This window comes from Malus domestica, chromosome 13 (assembly GCF_042453785.1).
Source record: "Malus domestica chromosome 13, GDT2T_hap1".
In the NCBI taxonomy this organism is placed as follows: domain Eukaryota; kingdom Viridiplantae; phylum Streptophyta; class Magnoliopsida; order Rosales; family Rosaceae; genus Malus; species Malus domestica.
In genome coordinates, this window is record NC_091673.1 from 4,472,715 (window position 1) to 4,493,494 (window position 20,780).

General features: G+C 39.3%; 3 protein-coding genes and 1 pseudogene across 4 annotated transcripts; 2 read left to right on the forward strand and 2 right to left on the reverse strand.

The window, feature by feature from the left end:
* Positions 1-831: 831 nt before the first annotated feature.
* LOC103423874 (phosphate transporter PHO1 homolog 3-like) lies at positions 832-5,091 on the forward strand. The gene is made up of 9 exons (XM_029098063.2): positions 832-1,669; positions 1,807-2,137; positions 2,233-2,353; positions 2,443-2,572; positions 2,678-2,798; positions 2,890-3,148; positions 3,246-3,350; positions 3,447-3,920; positions 4,007-5,091. The coding sequence occupies exons 1-9, from the start codon at positions 1,063-1,065 to the stop codon at positions 4,241-4,243; spliced, it is 2,385 nt and encodes a 794-aa protein (XP_028953896.1). The 5' UTR covers positions 832-1,062; the 3' UTR covers positions 4,244-5,091.
* On the reverse strand, positions 4,006-9,603 carry LOC103452324 (phosphate transporter PHO1 homolog 10-like; annotated as a pseudogene).
* A 1,595-nt stretch (positions 9,604-11,198) lies between these two features.
* LOC103451794 (galactoside 2-alpha-L-fucosyltransferase-like) lies at positions 11,199-13,571 on the forward strand. 2 transcript variants are annotated; one of them, XM_008391222.4, is made up of 2 exons: positions 11,199-11,748; positions 11,960-13,571. In XM_008391222.4, exons 1-2 carry the CDS (start codon positions 11,463-11,465, stop codon positions 13,432-13,434), a joined length of 1,761 nt encoding a protein of 586 aa, XP_008389444.1. In that variant the 5' UTR covers positions 11,199-11,462; the 3' UTR covers positions 13,435-13,571. The 2 variants fall into 2 exon arrangements, with proteins under 2 accessions (XP_008389444.1, XP_017192254.1); XM_017336765.3 differs by having other exon boundaries at positions 11,963-13,571.
* Positions 13,572-14,141: 570 nt separating this feature from the next.
* LOC103451793 (uncharacterized) lies at positions 14,142-15,686 on the reverse strand. The gene is made up of 3 exons (XM_008391221.4): positions 15,516-15,686; positions 15,021-15,430; positions 14,142-14,377 (listed from the first exon to the last, which is right to left on the reverse strand). The coding sequence occupies exons 2-3, from the start codon at positions 15,410-15,412 to the stop codon at positions 14,335-14,337; spliced, it is 435 nt and encodes a 144-aa protein (XP_008389443.1). The 5' UTR covers positions 15,413-15,430; positions 15,516-15,686; the 3' UTR covers positions 14,142-14,334.
* Positions 15,687-20,780: the final 5,094 nt, after the last annotated feature.

Consider the following 20,780-nt stretch of genomic DNA (forward strand, 5'->3'; position numbering starts at 1 on the left):
CTATAATAATTGCTCATTTTCTTAAAAACTGACTATTTAGAAATTATTTTTGCAAAAAATAGTTAAATTATACATAATCCATGTATAAAACAAATAGATAGTTTTGATACCAAGTAATATTTGCACGTCCATTTATTTAATGTTATGAATAACTACACGATCTTCTACTTGATTGAAGCTATTGCAAAATACAATCTTGTGATGATTAATAAATGAATACTTTCAATTAGGCCATAGTAAAACTACGTTAATCACATATAAATAAGGTAAATACAAGTATTGAGTATTAATTAGTATTAATTAATTCTGGCCAAGAACGAGCTTTAGAGAGTGAAAACTACTTAGAAATTATAAACAAAGAAAAAGGAAAAAAGCTCTTTGTACGAAAATAGTAAATTCCGACCCTCTCATGGAAAAATTGGTCGTCAACTGCGACTGCTTCCGCTACGAGTACTCCCTGGAGAAATGCGAAACATACTTTGTTTTGGGCCCCATTTGTCCTCTTCTCATCAATCATGCATGCCTGCCCAGATGGACTCAGAAGCTTCTCACGTGCGTTTTATTAGAAAAGTATTCTCATTGAGTTGAATAGTCAGAGTACATTTGGTATTTATACAAAGAGCTACATTTGACAGCTCATCAAAACTAACCTATAACTATTCAATAACAAACTAACTGTCCAATTACAACTAATCACTATCCTTAATACGTTTATTAGGTATAATTGAGAACCTTTACTCATGCGATCAATGCATATGTGACGTCTCTTTTGTACCTCCCTCAGTTATGAGGTTGTTGTCTTTGTACTGTGTCCGTTTGGACTTTGTTATATAAGTCCTCCTTGACCAAAAAAAAAATACGTTTGACTCACTCAGATTTTGAAACTCACTCGGATTTTGAAACCTAATTTCCATATATATGCATATATTTATATAGATATATATATATATGTGTGTGTGTGTGTATGTACGTAGAAAGATAGTTAAGCATCAATCTGAATCCTATCTGTTTTAGACAGTAAAACCGAAAACTGAAAACTAAATTTAAACTTGATTTCCAGAAATGAAGTTCGGGAAGGAATTTTCTGCACAAATGGTGCCGGAATGGAAAGACGCATACATGGATTACGACTATCTAAAATCCCTCTTAAAAGAAATTCAAGTCTGCAAGCAAAGAAACAACCCCGACCCACAGGCCGCCGCCTCGCCCCGCAGCTACGGCCTAAAGCGCAGGCTCACGTTGTACAGAGCCTTCAGCGGTCTGACCAAAAGTAGGCACACCCAGCAGCCCGCCAGCCCTTCTTCCACCTCCGACATTGAGAGCCAGGCCATTCTTGTCAATTCCGTCAACGAAAACGGCTCTAAGAGCTACCAGACGATGTTTCTGATGGCGGCGGAGGAAGGCGGAGTTCAGGAGCTGGAGTACTTCAAGAGGCTTGACGACGAGTTCAATAAAGTGGACAAGTTTTATAGGTCGAAGGTTGACGAGGTGATGAAGGAAGCTGCGGTTCTTAACAAGCAAATGGACGCTTTGATTGCGTTTCGGATCAAAGTGGAGAACCCTCAGAGAACGTTTGATTGGTCAGGGGAGATGACTCGCCTTGCTTCCGATGTTGCCACGTCTACAGCTGCATTGGCTGCAGCCACCCCACGCAGTGCCAGAGCAAGCAGTAAGTATACTCATAAGCACTTCTGCTAGAAGTGCTTAAAAACATGTTAGAAATTTTATTGAAAATTGGAAGCAGTAATTGCTAATATTGTGTTTACGTCTAAAATTGCGTCGTTTAACATTGCGATTTGCGAGCAGGGCGGGTACTGGCTATGGATGCGATTGAAGAGAGCGGATTAAACAGTTCGGGTGACGAAGAAAAAGAAGACAAAAGGAGTGGAGACGTTGAGATGAAGGTGAAGAAGCCGGAGAGCTTGAGAGGCACTAGGCCTACGCCACTGGATATACTGGACCAGGTGACAATGAATCACATGGCTGAGACGCCGCGTTCCACCATCAAAGGCTTCCTCAACGTGGCTCCACATACGGAGCTCAAGTTCAGCAGGGCTAATCTCAGCAAAGTTGAACAACAGCTCAGGCGCGCTTTCATTGAATTTTACCAGAAACTTCGGCTTCTGAAGAGCTACGGGTAAAGATATAACGACTTTGGGGCACCTAATTTGGTTGGTTTTCCTTCTGTTTTCTTGACTGTGAAGCTAACTTTGTTATCCGCGAATGAAACAGATTTTTGAATACGTTGGCTTTCTCAAAGATCATGAAGAAATACGATAAGGTGGCTTCAAGAGATGCATCAAAATCTTACATGAACATGGTGGATAACTCGTACCTTGGCAGCTCCGACGAGGTGAGGATTCTTCATGCGTGACGCTAAAGAGAGGAAAGATTTTTCTGTTCATAGTTTTAATTTCTTCATGGCATTTGCCACTACTGCAGATTACCAAGCTTATGGAAAGGGTTGAAACTACGTTCATCAAGCATTTCTCGAACTCCAATCGCCGAAAAGGAATGGCGGTCTTGAGACCAAAACCGAGGGTAGAAAGACATCGGACAACATTCGCTCTGGGTAAGGTCTCTAGCTTAATAAGTATGGTAAAATTTCTTTCACTGAACAACGACAATTTCGGCATCAATTTCTTTCGTCTGAATCTGTTTACTCAAAAACCTTCAGGTTGCTTTGCTGGCTGCACAGCTGCCCTCATATTAGCCCTTGTATTGATCATTCGTGCTCGAAATATTATGGATAATCCGGAGAGAAGTAAATACATGGAAAACATGTTTCCTCTATACAGGTGACTAACCCTATGCTTTTCTATTCATTCTAAGTTTCCGAAAAAAAGGGATAATACTGAATTTTTCGTGACATGTTATTCTTCGTTGCAGCTTGTTCGGATTCATAGTTCTCCACATGCTTATGTATGCCGGAAATATATACTTTTGGCGGCGGTTCAGAGTCAATTACTCTTTCATATTCGGTTTCAAGCAAGGAACCGAGTTGGGATACAGAGAGGTCCTCCTTCTGAGTTCTGGTCTGGCAATGTTAGCACTAGCCTCTGTGCTCGCAAATCTTGACATGGAGATGGACCCGAAAACCAATGATTACAAAGCGCTAACCGAGCTTCTCCCACTCTTCTTGCTCCTGGTAAGATCATATTTTCAGTTGAACTATTTAATTTCGGCTGCATTGGCTCATCAAACATCTAGAGATTATATACTGAAACTAAATTCTTCTTATGCAGCTTGTGATTGTGATATTATTATGCCCCTTCAACATCATATATCGCTCGAGTCGCTACTTCTTCCTGGTTTGTGTGTTCCACTGCATCTGTGCTCCTCTCTATAAGGTAAAATTCCACTGCAGACACCTTGATTATTCGAGTTAAAAACTGTAAAATGTAACTCGGTTGGACGTTCTAATAGAAGTTTTAATTCCTTTACAGGTCACACTCCCGGATTTCTTCTTGGCAGATCAGTTAACTAGCCAGGTGCAAGCCTTTAGAAGTCTGCCATTCTACATTTGCTATTATGGCGGGGGAGACTACAAAGTCAGAAAAACAACTTGCAGATCAGATGACGTCTTCAAAATTTTTACTTTCATCGTGGCGTGCGTTCCATATTGGTCCCGCCTCCTTCAGTGCATCCGCCGTTTGGTTGAAGAGAAAGATCCAATGCAAGGTTACAATGGACTGAAATATTTCTTCACCATCGTAGCTGTCAGCATGAGAATAGCCTACACTCATAACAAAGACGTGAACTGGAAAATTCTTGCTGGGATTTTCTCAATTGTTGCAGCTATCTATGGAACATACTGGGATCTTGTCGTGGACTGGGGACTTCTGCAACGCCGCTCCAAGAATCGATGGTTGAGAGACAAACTCTTGGTCCCTTACAAAAGCGTATACTTCATAGCCATGGTGAGTGCTCTTGATTAGTGGTTCAGATTCACAGTATGACAGTATAAGTTTTACTAGCGATTTATACAATGATTAAAACATTGCAGGTGTTGAATGTGCTGCTGAGATTTGCCTGGCTGCAGACAGTTTTGAATTTCAGTGTCTCCTTCATGCATACACAGACAATGATCTCGGTTGTGGCGAGCTTGGAGATAATTCGTCGAGGGATATGGAGTTTTTTCCGGTTGGAGAACGAGCATCTCAACAATGTCGGAAAGTACAGAGCATTCAAGTCAGTGCCACTGCCCTTCAACTATGATGAAGACGAATGCAAAGATGAGTAGGCAAAGCAAATCGCAAACATCTCAAATTGTCTACAGGCTGCTGAAACTTTTCTTCTTTTTCCTCCCCCTTTTCCCTTCATTTATTGCTGAATGCAGAGTTGCATCTGTAGTTCTTTTTTTTTCCTTTGATTTTTTGGGAAATTTGTATATGGAATTCGTTACATTTTACGTAATGTAATCGCCTTGAAAAAATTATACTCCTATGACTGATTAACAGATCGAAAAATTGATGCACTCGTCAATACAACTTTCGCTATATGCAATTTCTTATAAACCAGAACCAGAGAATTTTTTTCAGGATCAACAACGAACAAGGCGATTCCATATGTACAATTACGAAATGAGCCTACATATGTTAATTGTGAATTCTCCACAATTAACCACAGATCGTACGTTTGTTCTTGGTTTGCTGCTTCATTATACTCGGGTGCATGAATGGAGCGAGACTGTGTCATGTTTAGTCATCCTTGTCAGCGTCCTCATCGTAGTAACTGAAAGGAAGAGGGACTGACTTGAAAGCGCGGTACTGGCCTACATTGTTCAAGTGCTCGTTCTCTAACCTGATTAAATTGTACATGTTAATCTCTCAAGCATAAGTTGCTTAAAGGATGCAACGACTGAAGACAAAAACAGTAAAAAGTCTCAATGTTGAATTTCAGGAGAAAAATATACCTGAAGAAGCTCCAAATGCCACGACGAATGACCTCTAGGAAGGCGATGACAGTTGTTATTGTCACTTTATTAACGGTACGCAATTTAAATTCCAACACCAACTGCATCCAAGCTAGTCTCAATACTACATTCAAGACCTGTAATGGATTTCCATAAACATATTGTGAATTAATAGTAGAAGTTGCAACATAGAACCCCATAACTCTCGAATTCAGTCACTTTAACCTTACCATGGCTGCAAAGTATACGATCTTGTGTGGAACTACAAGTCTATCTCTCAAATACTTGTTCTTTGATGTCTTTCGCAGAAGGCCCCAGTCCATTACAATGTCCCAATACGTATTCATTGTCGTTGCGACAGCTGAGCTAATCAAAGCTAACACCATCCAGGATGTCTTTCCCTTTTTCATTTCATAAACAGTTCGTATAATAACTGCAACGATTGTTGATAAGTACTTCAAACCATTGAAAATGTACTTCACATCCTTCTCATCACAGAATCGACGAATGCACTGCAAGACAAGATACACTACATTTAAGTGCATCTTTCCACACAGAAGACGTGATCTTCCAGAGATCATACGAAATTATAAGCTAGAATACAAGTGATACTATCCATCTCCATATTCATTTTCATTGTGAATAAGAGTGGCACACGCCTTTGAAAACACTAGAAAGTGAAAAATGTAATGAGACCTGTAGGAAGCGCATCCAAAATGGTACGACAGCAATAATGAAATATAACGTATTGTAGAGACCATGACTACGGCACTTGCTTTGCCTCCTTGAAGATTCCCCCAAACCGTAGTAGCAAACGTATAACACAAAACTCCTCAGGGCTTGCACCTGAGATCAGACAAAGGCAAAGAGCCTACTCAAAACAGAGTTGGGAGTATTTACTACTTAATACCAATAAAGTTATAAGGGGGCTTTTATACCTGGCTTGTAAGCTGATCTGCCAAGAAAAAGTCTGGAAATGTCTCCTGAAAATTTGAAAACAATCAAGAAATCATGCTATTTAGCTATATCGTCTACTTAAATATCCAAATTGTTATCCCATGCATTACCGGGTAAAGAGGGGCGCATGTGCAGTGGAATAAGGATCGAATGAAGAAGAAACGACTTGAATGGTATATAATTTTGAAAGGGCAGAAGGTGATGGCAAGGACCAACTGCACAGAGAAAGGTAACACACATCATTTGCACAAACTGAGGAAGTTCTACAACAGAGGACCAGGCTATAGTTCATGGAAAAGGTCATGCAGCAGAAATCAATTGTGATAATCAAGTTCAAGGGACGCCACAATAGATACTCTAGCACTTCATAAATCTTACAGCAAGTAAGCCCAAGGGAACCAATTCTGTCACTGTCTTGTATTTTTCAGCACTCAAGTCCAAGTGTAAGTTTGCCAGGAAACCACCCAATGAAAGTACTGCAAGACCAGTGGCAAGGAGAAAAACTTCACGGTAGCCCAGCTCCGTTCCTTTCTTGAAACCAAATATAAAGGCATAGTTGACCCGATAACACCTCCAGAAATATATATCTGCAGCATACATGAGCATATGCAGAGTGATGTATCCAAATAAACTGCAAGAAAACCCACTTGCATATTAGAGAAAAGACAGGACAAATGAATTAAGATAAATTTTTGTAATTGAATACCAGAGGGTTAGCAGTCACCTGTAAAGTGGGAAAATGTTTTCCACGTACTCTGCACCCTCCTCCTTATCCAGTAGTTTTCGAGCTTCAATGCTTAAAACAATAGCTACCAGTAGTGCAATTGAGCAGCCAGAAAAGAAACCTGAAAGTTAAAACGAAATAGGAATTAAATTATTTTCTTTAACAGAGAACTAGGAATTAACAATTGGAGACTCCATGACATTGCTACATGTTGCAACGGTCATATTTCTAGAAAAAGGTGGAGCAAAAAGGTTAATTGGCACTGTTACTACTCTTACCGGAGAAGAATGTTACACTGCCCTTCTCTTTTAGCTTTTGGCCTCAGTGACTTCATACCTTCCCTGCGATTTGAGTTTGAAAATTTTTGTATGAAGGTAGTCTCCACTCTCTCCAACAGGTTAGTGACCTATAAAGAAATAAAAATGAATCGATAACTTACAAATATACACCTCTTCAACATGTTTACAGGAAGAAATGATTAGAACTTGAAGATCAACAAAGCAATAGAATTCTGAATGCTGAAATGATTAACAATAGAAAAACAAGAAATACATCTGACAAACCTCATCAGAACTGCCGACATTAGAGTTGTCTACTATTAGCATGTATGATCTGGCCGCTCTCCTTGATGCAATCTGTGTTATTAGAATGGATTTTTCGTCACAACACTTTGCTTAAATTCAAATTGAGAATATGGAACTCAAAATTTTGACACATTTTGGTTTGAAGTGCATGTCTTACCTTCTCATATTTTTTCATAATCTTCGAAAATGCTGAGAGGTTCATAAAACTGGTTCACCATTTGCAAAAGTGTAAGTACATAATACTGAGTGACAACCCAAAATGCAAGACCATGCATCCAAAGTGGAAGGTATGCTGACGCAATTACTATTTATCACCTGTAGTGCTTTAGCAGTTGAAGCTGGTGGTAAAATTGAATGAACGCAGCTCTTAAACGTTCTTCCACTCTCTTCAGCTCCTCGTTATCAAAGCTCAACTCTTCTTCCCTAGAGTCCTTGAAAACACCTTTTATGGTGGATATTGGAGATTCAAGCGTATTGGTAATCCTCACATGCTCAAGAACCTCCATAGGATCTTCTTTTTGGGTATAGGTTTTCAATAACTCTCTTCCATCGCTACTAGAATTCTTGACATGGTTCGGATTGACTTCTGAACCACCAGTGCTTGGTTCTCGTCGATGCTCCTCATTTACTTGCAATCCAGATGTCAAACCAGTAGGCTCATTTCCTACACATTTGGCAGGAAACTTGAATTTGTAAGAATTAATTAAAGTCAACCAAAGCTTCATAATTAACCACTCTCAATTAAGTGTATCATCTATTAATATGCTTGCACTGCATGTATTATATATATATATATATATATATATATATATATATATATATATATATATCCACATATAACACAAAACAAATTGATCATATATCTCCACTTACCTAAGTTGTCATCTGCACTTGACTTATTACTTGTCAGGTGTACTGCCGAATTGTTATGTCTCTTTGAACGAGAGCCGTATTGATCAAGCTTCTTGACTTTTAATCTCAGTGCAACCAAAGCCTCCATTTGCTTATCCAGATTATTTGCTTCTTTCTTCACCTCCTCCACTTTATCATTATAAAAGGTATTGACTTTGTTGAGCTCTTGATCGAGTTTTCGGAAAAATGTCGCCTCAATATCTCCTCCTTCTTCGGATTGCCTCAGAAACTTGGTCTTGTAAACCTCTCTGCAACCGTCTCCGTGCAATGTGTTGACATCGATTACTTGGTCCTCGATATCTCCGTTGCTCCGGAGACTGCCAGATTGTAGCTCAATCCCACTGATGGTTCTGTCAGGGGGAGAACGTCTCCGCTCAAAGTCTTTGGAGGGTGTTACGGAGTGCTTGTTTCGCTTGTATTCTCTGAGCTCCCTTAGTATCCTCTTGAGACCATTGTAATCCATGTAGGCTTCTGCCCACTCAGGCACCATTTGTTTCTTGAAATCTTTCCCGAATTTCATCTTGATGTTGGGTTGTAAGTAATTGCTTATGGTTACATAAAACTGTTGAAAGTTCTGAACTTTCAGCTACCCCAAGTTCTGAACTCCAATTCCCTGCAAATAATAGCTGGTTTCTTAGAGAAAAACAATATCCAAAACCAAAAACGAAAACCAACAAAAGTTATGAGAAGCTTGAGCAATCAACTATGAATTAATCTGTAGATTACCCTGTTTTACTAAACCAAATGGAAATTAACGAAGAACAAAAGATGGGTTTTTTTTTTTCTTTCTCAGAGACCCATCTCCTCGAAACTGCCAGTTGAGCTCCTCTTTCTTCGTCTTGAAGTAGTAAGAAACAAAAGAGTCGCCCAATCCAAATAGCTATGCCGCTTCGATATATGTGCATACAACAAAAGTCACCGACTAAAATACACAAACACGTAGTGGGCATTACATGCAGTCCCGTGACATTACCTTACGTGCTTCAATTTTCCAAAATCCAACCTCACACAGCGAATGGAAGTCGTGTTTATTAGCTGGGTCTGGATTTTGCTGGGTTGGAGTGCAACGCAAGCAAATGACACTTCAGAATGCGGATAAAAATACACCACTTTTTACACGCGTCGCCATTGGAGCCTGAAACTACTGCTGAGAATCGAGGCCACCGCGATTGATGGTGGTGACGTTCCCTCCGCCGACTCTTGAGCAGCTTCATTTTCAACCGCCATTTGCTTCGACTGTAATTTAACAGAGGCACTGGCGGCTGATGGGCCTCTGAGAGGCCGCCTCTCTATGATATTATGGAAGATGGGTTGGACTAGCCTGGCCCAGATTGTTCTGTGTAGTTGTTTTCAGCTTCATATCAGCCCAAGGTTGCGGATCGTAACACCAAACATTAAGTACTCAGATAGATACCTAGGCCATCTTCGATCGAAGGAGTTATATATATAGTCCCGTCCAGATAGACCTAGGCCGTCTTTCACAGAGTCTGTAATTTTGTTCTTTTGGTGTTTTGAAATCATCAAGTGTTTTGATTAACTTACCATGTAAAGTTGGAATATATACTTTTTTCTAATGCCAAAATCACTGTGTCTATCATTATTCGACATAAATAAAAAATACAAATGTTATGTTTGTCGATTAAATTGTTTATAACTTAAATTGTGGTTAGCGAAACTGAGTAACACGTATTCATTAAATTAAAATTTTATAAGTCGCACGTGATTAAGAAAGATTTTTCGCAAGTGCATCGTAGAGACCAGGCCATAAAGGTCATATTCTAGAAGCCTTGTTCTAAAATGCACTAAACAAGTGAATTTCCTTCCAAATGCATTGCATTTTGTCATTTTCAACTCTCAAGTCTAATTTTATAGTGAATTCTTAATAAATTCAGACTAAACTATATCAACAAAACTCTGATTGTTAAACAAAAATGTATGAAAACCTTCTAATCAAAACTGAACATAAATAAAAATAAAAGGTAATTTAATAATTTATTGAACACAAATTTAACTATTTTTTATATGAACCTTACAACCAACAAGTGATGATAACAGGTTTCGTTTGGAAATTCAATCTCTCGCCACATTACTTTCTTCCCTTTCATTCTATCTCTCTATTTTCTTCTTCCATTGTCAACGTTACAGATCGGGGTCGGGTTTGGGTGGGATGGGTCTCATAGGACGGGTCGTGTGGGAACAAGATCATGAGTGGTTTGAAGGAGGGGGTGGTGGATCGAATTGTGGAGGTTAGGTCGTAGAGAGTGGGCTAGGTAGGTGGTGGAGGGGTGTGCGTGTGTGATATTGGATGAGGCCACCGCTTAGACGGGTTTCACTGGGCACCGTTTGACATAGGTGACGGGGGTGGAGTGGTGATATATTGTGGTTTTTTTTTTTTTTTTTTTTTTAAGCAGTTAGGGATTTTATAAATTAAAAAATAAATGAATGCACTCATAATCCAATGAATTGAGTGGCAAAAATTAAAAATTGGCACACACATCAAGCTTAAAAACACGAGTATGGCAGTAGATGTAATAGAAATAGGCTAGAAGGCTTTCCCCAGAGAGGCCACAAAGGATTTTCACACTCGTATCGCGTGTGCCAGTTAGCTAGTCTAAAATAACCATAATGCTAAGAATAATGATACGAAAATTAAAATTTTAAACTAAATGATGTGTCACCAGTGTAAAATAAGCGTGTTAATCAACAATTAAATAACAATACAATTAAAACAACCACATTATTTGGTTTACAAAGTTTTATTTTAAACTGTTATTGTCCCGAACCCATTGTTAATAATTTCGATTTGGGGACTCACATAATTAATTCCATTATTGGTTGGGCTTTTGTTTATGTTAAATATATTTGGCATAAATTTAAAAGAAAACTAATGAAAAGGGCTTGAAAACTTTGAGTTTTAATGATAAGGAAAAAATAAAGGGTAAAGTGAATAGTACTAGGATTGACTTTTTAGTGTAAAAATGTGGTTTTTCGTTAAAGTAAACAGTACCGGAAGCTTTTCGTTAAAGTTCCCTAAATTTAATTTTGAAAGTTCAACTGTATTAAAATAATAATAATAAATTTCAACCAAAGCAAGCTGCATGCGCAATCCGCCTGCCACGTTTGGCCTGTTGAAGACGAAACGAAACCAGGCGAAACCCCTCCTCATTTCTACGGCCTTAACCACCACGCCGAAACAATACGGAGACTCTTCCCACTTCCCAGAATCCCAGTCCACCTCCCTCCCTCCCCTCTCTCTCTCTCTCTCTCTCTCTCTCTCTCTCTCTCTCTGCAACTGCACTCGTTTAATGAAATACGAACCGAGAGATAACCATGGCATGCTCGAATCCAATCGAGATATCATAATTTATGAATGGATTTGAGAGAATCCAAAAGCAGGAGGCGACTTTCACCGCAACCGAACCCCGCGGGCCGTAATAAACCCGTCTCAGCCGATCGGGTCGCCCCGTCGACGTCCCGGCTGATGACTCCGATGAATCTGACCAAGATACTAGCTGTTCTATTGGTCTCTCTCCCGGTTCTCGTCACCCTCTCTCTCGTTCTTCAAAACTCGCCTTCCAATCAAATCAAAGGCTTCGCCGACGCCAGAATTATCGAAAGACTCGTTCAAAATGACACGTCATCTTCGTCCAGCTCAGGTAATATATGAGTAAGATTCAGTATTGTTCAAACAGCCTTACTTATTGTTTGGTTACCGAGAAAAATGCAGGGAAAGTTCAACAATGAATTTCATACGTTGAATTCGTAATTTTAGATTTTCTGCATGCAAGATTGGTAATCTGGTTCTGGTGTGGAATTGGGTGACGATCAAAGTTCGATCTTTCTAATTATTTTGCTCTGATTTTACAGTAGATGGTTTCTCAGATCATACTCACATGCCCAAAGACGAGCTACATGATGGACTAATTGCTCCTGGATTTGATGAAGGTTCTTGCTTGAGCAGATATCAATCCAATTTCTACAGAAAAATTTCACCCCACAAACCATCTTCTCATCTTCTCTCCAGACTCAGAGGTTATGAAGATCTCCACAAGAGATGTGGGCCCCACACCAAACCCTACAACAAAACCCTAGAGCAACTCAACTCCAGTGACCCTATCACTGCCATTGATAGTTCAGAAGAGTGCAAGTATGTGGTTTGGATATCTTACAGTGGCTTGGGGAACAAGATACTCACCATATCCTCTGCTTTCCTCTATGCCTTGCTCACGAACAGAGTCCTTCTCGTGGACCCTGGAAAGGACATGGCCGACCTCTTCTGCGAGCCCTTCCCTGAAAACTCATGGCTGTTGCCTAACGACTTCCCTGTTAAAGACCGCTTTGACGCGTTGGATCAGAAATCTCCTTATTGCTACGGAAACATTCTGAAATCAAAGAATAATAAGATCGCAAACGCTTCGGCATCATTTTTGTATCTTCATCTGGCTCATGATTATGATGATCAAGATAGGCTCTTTTTCTGCGATGAAGAACAAAGTCTGATCGAGAAAGTTCCTTGGCTGATTATGAGAACAGATAACTACTTTGTTCCATCGCTTTTCTTGATGCCGTCTTTCGAGCAAGAACTCGAAAAGCTTTTCCCGGAAAAGGAAACTGTTTTCCACCACTTGGGTAGGTATCTTTTCCAACCTTCAAATCATGTATGGGGGTTGATCACAAGATACTACCAAGCTCACTTAGCAAAGGTAGATGAGAGGATTGGGATTCAAGTTCGAACTTTCGAGGCAGGGCCTAGCCCGCTTCGGCATGTGATGAACCAAATCTATGCATGCGCTTTCAAGGAGAAACTGCTTCCTCAAGTGGATAGGAAGAAACCAATCGTCACAGCTGCATCAGGAATACCGAAACTTAAGTCGGTTTTAATTACTTCTTTGACCTCAGGGTACTCTGAGGATTTGAGGAATATGTACTGGGAACATCCGACTGTGAATGGGGACACAATCGGGGTTTTCCAGCCGAGTCACGAAGGGCATCAGCAGACGGATAAGAATCTGCACGACCGGAAAGCTTGGGCTGAAATGTACCTGCTTAGTTTGTGTGATGTGTTGGTCACAAGTGCATGGTCGACTTTCGGGTACGTGGCTCAAGGTCTGGGAGGTCTTAAACCGTGGATTCTGTACAAGCCGGAGAATCAGACGACACCTGATCCACCTTGCGGTCAGGTCATGTCGATGGAGCCATGCTTCCATGCTCCACCGTTTTATGACTGCAAGGCGAAGAAAGGAGTAGATACGGGTGCACTTGTGCCTCATGTGAGACACTGTGAGGATATGAGTTGGGGACTCAAGCTAGTGGATAGTCATGAATCTCATGGCCAGTTGTAGCTGTTTGTTCTTAAATGTAATGCGAGATAGTAATTCTTTTGGGCACCATTGTTGATATAGTCAATTTTTTCCTTCTTATGTCCCTTTCTCTTTTGAAAAAAATTACAAAGAAGATCCTTCGCGAATCTTTTAGTGAATGCATGTATCAAACTATATTCTAGATAGTACAATCTGTCGAATGCTTCATTTGAAAAAACTTTTAAAATGACTGAAAGCGTTTTTTATGAAAGTGCCTTTGCAACCAATTCTTAGTGAAAAGCAAGTAGATTCTACTTTAAGTGTTTCTTGCAGGACACACTTTTTTTGGTAATCATGCAGGTTTGGAAACCAAAAACACCTTCACCAAAAACGATTTCAATCGTTTTAAAAGTACTTCCAAACGAGCCCAAAAATTACTAAACCAATCACACGCATGATCATACTAACGTCCTAAATTGGTAAATTCATAGGTCCTATTTAGACATGGTTTCAATATGGTCCCTGACGTTCGTAAACTCCGCACATTGAAAATCGATCAATGTCATTGCATTCCAAGTTAAAAGGCTGCTCAATGTTTTTTGCTTGCGCCATTGCAACTACAGTTTAACTCAGACAGCATTCAGCATGGAAAATTCTAGTGCAACAAAGTTCTGTTACTTGCCATTTTACCCAAAAGAAAGTTACCATAAACATGCTTCTGAATCATATAACTAAACTGGACTTCTTCATTTGCCTTGATGGAAAAATATAAAAATATTATTAAAAAAGATGTTGACAGAGAGAGAGAGAGAGAGAGAGAGAGAGAGATATAGCATTCATCAGTCATTAAGCATAATGCCTACAATATCAAAGCAGTATCTAACTAGAAAACTCATACATATGGCCAAAGTTGCAGACTTGCTCATCAGAAAATCAAAGGTCTTAATTCTTTCTGCCTTCGCACAAGATAATGTGGTAACCATGCCTGCACAAGTATCCAAACAACAACAAAATATGAACCAAACTGTGTCTCTAAATTCTGCACAAGTATAATATCACACTTCAAACTTAATGGCATCTTATAGCATCTAATCCAAAACCAAAATGAAAGGATTGGGCAGGAATCATACTGATAATTGAATGCTAAATCGACAATAGAACGTGTTTCGTTGCAGGTTTAGTGCCGATTGGTGAAAAAGTTTTATTTTAGTTTCAAGAATTGCTCAAGTTCTATGAGAAATGCCAAGGAGACTCTCAGAGTGGGACTCTCCATAGACTCTCTTTCACCTCACGGTTTAAAGTTAATTCATGTGTCAACATTATAAAACATTGTGCCAAACACCTGAGCTGAGATAGAGTTCGTAGAGAGTCTCCTTAGCATTTCTCAAGTTCTATTGATAAATATGAAATGAGTGATAAGAATTGCAGCCAAGCACTGCACAATCAACAAGCAATCTGATGTGACCTAAAACATGAGTTTATTGACTATAATCCAATCCAAAATCAAACAACACACGTATATCTATTCCTAATCAGCTGCGTAAACAGGTGACAGGACTAATCTAACCAATCAGCCAAAAGGAGTAGCAGATAAAAAACTGAAAGATTGAAACTTTGGAAACACATACGTCGATTTGAAAGGCGCACTGGTTGCCCCAATTGGAGTAGCGAAAGCAACATCCTGAAAAGGTCCTGCCATCTTCCCGCGAGGGAACCACCCAAGATCCCCGCCTTTCTTCCCCGACGGGCACTCGGAGTACTCCGCCGCCAGTTTCGCGAACTCCGGCTGAGGGACTTTGTCGCCGTTTTCGAGCCATCCGTCCTGCAGCTTCTTGTAGGCTTCGTTGATTTTGCCCTGCTTTTCACAAAGTATGTGCCTTGCTTTCACATAAGTGCAGGTGCCTAGCCCATCGGCGGCCTTCCCGGATTTTCCTTTTCCTTTTCCTTTTCCTCCACCGTCGTCGCTGCCGCCCGCCGCCTTTCCCTTCCCCTTTCCTCCTGCCTTCGCATCCTTCCCCATCTCTTTGACTAATTTATCCTATAAAATTACCGTTTAACCAAAATTAACACACAAATTAACAAAACCCACAAACATATTTCACAAATGAAATCTTAATTCTAACCGATTGGAGGTCGGAGTGATCTTCTGGGTTTTGGGTTTCAGTTCAACTGTGACTGAGGATATGCTCTCCCTTGGTGCCAAGACGACGGCCTGGACTTTGCAGATTTCGCAGACTAAAGAGAGAAAGTAGTTGGTTAGGATTTGCCCTCCAATTTGTGACATATTACTATTTGCCCCTATTAGTTTGGACCTTGTGTAAAAAAGAATGGGCCCATATTTTGTTTGGTTTATTCTAGCTGAGCCTCAGAGTATTTATCAAAAATTGGACTCCAAAAACATGTCAACAATTAAACAGACGGTTGAGATTTAACTAAATTTCAATTAAACCTCATTTGTTCATTCATAAAAAAATAAAAAAAAATAAAAAAAAAAAAGCGTGAGAGAGAATTTTCATTTTTTGGAATGGGCATTTACCTGTTGTATATTGTGGAAAAGTTGGTGATGTAATTGATCAGATTGGCTTAAGTTATAAGAGAGCAATGCATGTTTTAGTAGGAGAAAAAACATTTCATCATTCCGTCGGATCAGTTGATTGGAATACTCATTCAATATCGATAAGCATATTGAGAGGTTACTGCCTATCAATATGTCAGTTCATTTTTGTATCATAAATTTCGATATCTTTCAATAAGAATTTATGTAACATACTACGATGTGATATTATTTCATTAGTTGGAAGAGTAATTTTTTTTTTCTTTCTTTAGATCGAAGCTGGAAGAACACTTTTTTCGTTGTTTCAAATCGATCTTGTAATCATGTAAACAGAAAGTGATCCTTGAGATATGCTTGTGGAAAAGAGGAGTAAAAAAGATTTGCTCCATGATATACCTTCCTTTTGACCATGGTCGGAAGAACATCTTGCTTTTTTCACTTTTCTATATAAATATTTTTAATTTATATTTGATTTGTGCACATATATAAGTTTCGTTATGTATGGTGACGCACTGTTAGATTTGATATCAAATGTTGACAATGACGGAGCCATGATTTTAACCTAAGAGGGGCCTAAAAGTCTCAATCCGAAATGCTCTTCTGATTTTACAAAATTATTTTGTCATGTGGTGAGCAACGTACTACCGTCGCTTAAGTTTGGTATGGTGTCGTCCTCATCATACTCTTCCTTAAACCTAAACCCCAAGCCTTTTTTTTTTCCTCTCTCCCTCCACAGGTCCCTATACCAGAGTCTTCCTCAAAGCTCAAAAACAGCAGATTGCTTGAACTATGTAGGAGCCACCAACCTTAAATCAAACCCAATGAAATAAATTAAAGTAAAAATGTTGGATTAGGACCCTGAGCTTACAGAAAAACCTTGAAAATGATAAGAATAACAGTAAACTTTTATGCGTAAAAATATATCAAGATGGGCATGAGACCATCATAATCCCTTCATGGCTTTGCCTCTGGATGTTGAGATTAAAACACTAACAATACGTCATTTTATTGATAACCGTAGATATTAAATCTAATGATGAGTTGCAACTTAATACTACGGTATGTAATATTATTCTTCACTTGTAAGTGAGAGGCTTTACATTCGATTCTCACCAAAGACGAAGTTGAATTACATTATGGCGCACCCATTGTAATGTTTAGCCCACTCTCACATCCACTTAGGCCTCGTTTGGTAGCTCGGACTGTACTGACTATTTCTGTCAGATAGGATAAATAGCCACCGGATAGTACTGACTAAATTAGTCAGGCGTTTGGTGCAGTATCAGACAAATGACCGTATTATTTATAGTGTGTTTGATTTTATACCGGATAGGAAGAATCAAACTTTAAAAAAAAAAAAAAAAAAAAAAAAAAAAACCATCACTTTTGTTCCCAGATCTCTCCGTTGCACCCCTCAAACTCACTCCCTCTCTCTCCCTTCTTCTTCTTCCCCGACTGCAGAAGAATCCCAAATAATTGTTCCCCAAATCTCTCAGTCGCACCCCCCAAACTCCCTCCCTCTCTCTCCCTTCTTCTTCCTCGACTGCAGAAGAATCCCAAATAAATTCAAACAGCCAGTTGCAGAAGAATCCCAAATTGAAATCATCTCTTCACCACACCATGTTTCTTTGCAAGACCTAGTTACAGAGGAGGACGACGAGTAGGCGATGAGGAAGGCCACAATGAGAAGACGACGAGGAAGGCGACGAAGACTAGGAGAGCAGAGATGGCGAAAGAAAGCGACGGGGATGACGACGATGGTGAGAGAAGGTGACAGGGAGGACGATGAAGTCGAAAGAAGGCGAGAGAGAGATGGCCGACTAATAATCCAATCCTTTTGGTTGGTTTTATTAATCCGGCGTATATCGTGTTAAATAAATAGACCGGTTAAATTAATCTGGCGCTTATTTAGTACGAGTGAACGCCAAACACCCGCGTTCGTATAACTAGTCCTATCTGATCCTTTATCCTATCTGCCAAACAGGGCCTTAGTATAGTTACTATCGTTTGTTCAAAAAACAAAAAAAAAAATTCTAACAATGATTTACCATACATTTCATCTTTCTTGATCACCAAACAAGAGATAATGGTCAAAGTAGCATCCACTGTAACTGTTCATTTCACTGTTTCTGTGAGAAAAATAGATGAAAGATGAAGATGATTCTTCACATTAGACCAATGTATTAAAAGCATGAGGTGTGGGCGAGGTGTCCGAGGGATAGCCCTGCCTAGGCGTGAGGCGAAGCCTTACGGGACCTAAATTTTTTAATATATACACTGAGCGTACACATATATTATATTAAAAAAGGTAAATTACATAGTAAACCCTCAGGTTTGAGGTAGATTACAACCCTATACAACAACTTTAAAACATTTCACTTTCATATCTCACGTACTATTTTATTTCAAAATAATACCTCTGTTAGATTTTCCATCCATTGGTCTGTTAAATGCTGACGTGGCATTAGTGGACCCTATTACACGTTAGCCCACTTCCTCCAAAACTTGCATATGTGGATATCCATCTGCCACGTCATGCCAACTTAGCAAAAAGTGCCCACGTGGACAAATTTTCAAATTTCAAAAATTTCCCGACAATTTTTTTTTTTAATTCCTATTTCTCTATGGGTTTTGGCAGCTAAGTTATGAACAATTGCATCAGATGCAATCCAAAATGCAGAAATGCATATTCCCACATAATTGAACCTAGTAATCAATGAATAGGCAAAATCCAATATCCAAATAGGCAACTAAAGTAGCAATATATTTCACTTTCTTGGTAACCAAATAACAAGCATGTTCCATATATTGGCAACCAAAGCTAACATCGTTCAACTGGAAATAACCATAAAAAAAACCCTAACAAGCTAGCATGTTCCCAAAAGGATATCCAGCCAATAGCAAAATAACAGTTCCTAATAACCTACAAATCTAATTGGGAGCAAAATAACAGTTCCTAGCGAAGCAAACAAAATAGTTCCTAGCTGCTGCCAACATTCACAAAAAATTCTAGCCACTAGCAAAAAATTCCAATATAAAAAAACCTAGTTTGTTCTTGTATGGTAATACTTTTCACTTTCTTGGTTGCCTTGTCTTTCTCTTCTACACTCTTCCATCTGTTTGAACCTTTGAATTACCTCCACCAGCTGTGCTTGATGCCTACATCCAATGTTCAATACAACAATATCCAAATCACCAACAATATAGACCATAAGTTATCACAAAAGAATATCCACATCCAATGCATACAAAAGAATCCCTAAGTTATCACAATATAGGCCACAAATTCATTTACAAACCCTAACTAAATAAAACAAGTGAAACAATGCTTACCTTGGGTTTCCTTCCCCTTTTCCTTGGTACACCACCTGGATTACTAGATGCTTCATGTGCAGAACTTGATGCCTAAAACAAATTAAAGGATTTCAGGATTAATAAAGTCTTAAATCAACTTAGAAATCATAAAACTTTGTACAAGGTTATATGTCACCTCTTGTTTTGTAGGAAGATGTCTGTGATGAGTCCTGGTATTGTGGCCTTCTTTTTTACATATTCCACATTTAACGGTCCCTTGGCCTTTCCTTGAGCGCTGTTGTGGCTGTAGAATATCTCCACTGGTGTTAGTAGCCTCATTTTTGTGTAGGATTAGCTTTTTTCTCATTTTCTTCAGCCTCTTTGTTTCTCTTCTTCTTGGGTCTTCCAGGTTGTCTAGTATATAGAAGAGGCTGAATAGGTGGATTTTTAGTGACCTCCCACATCGACATCCAATTCAGTGGCTGGATCAAGTGTCCATATATTTCCAAGTACATGACCTTGGAATAACAACCATCCAAATAGTCTTCTGGCTTATCCTGCTTGTAATTAATGGCAACAATGGCATGGTTGCATGGAATACCAGTGAGATTAAATCCCCAACATGAACATGTACGTTCAGTCAAGTCAACAATAAATTGGTCACCTTCTCCAATATCCACTTGGAATTTAGTCCCACCAGACCATTGAGCAATGCATCGACCACTCTCTATTTTTGCAACCTCCAACTTCTTCTTAAATCTTGGGGCACAAATCTCCAGGTTGTCTTAGCATAATGTCTATTCTCATTTGAATCATTCTCATCAACATGGTATGAATGATCTGAAACATGGTTACAATTGGTTTCGACCTTACCTTCACTATCACGGTATTGAAACTTTCACAAAAGTTGTTCAACAACATTTCACACTTGGTATGTGTTTGAAAATGGGAACTATTCCAGTGAATGACAGGTCTCTTCATAAGCCAATCATATGCATCTTCGTTCAACAATCTAAGCTCCTCCATGGCTCTTCTAAAGTGTGAAATTGTAGTGGTCTTGGCAACAGCCCATAAAGCATCCTTTAATGCCTTACCCTTAAACTGTTCTCTATAATTTGTTTACAAATGCCGCATACAAAACTTGTGGTGACAATCGGGAAGAACTGCCAAGAATGTAGGAATTAAACCATTCTGTTTCTCACTAATGAATGTCCAACGATGCTAATTTATAATCCCAAGATCTTCGGCTACAATCTCCAAGAACCAAATCCATGAACTTTTGTTCTCCATCTCGACAACTGCATAAGCTATCACCCAAGTTTCATCATTGGGACCTATCCCCACAGTAATAAACAATTGACCTACATGCTGAGACTTCAAATGATAACCATCTAAACCAATCAAGGGTTTGCAGCCATGCTTGAAACCTTCCTTGCATGTACCCAAACACACATACATCATTTGAAACCTTCATTCATCCAACTTTATCTTCACAGTGCTCCCCCGGTTTGCCTTTTTAATTTCCTCGCCAAAATCCCAC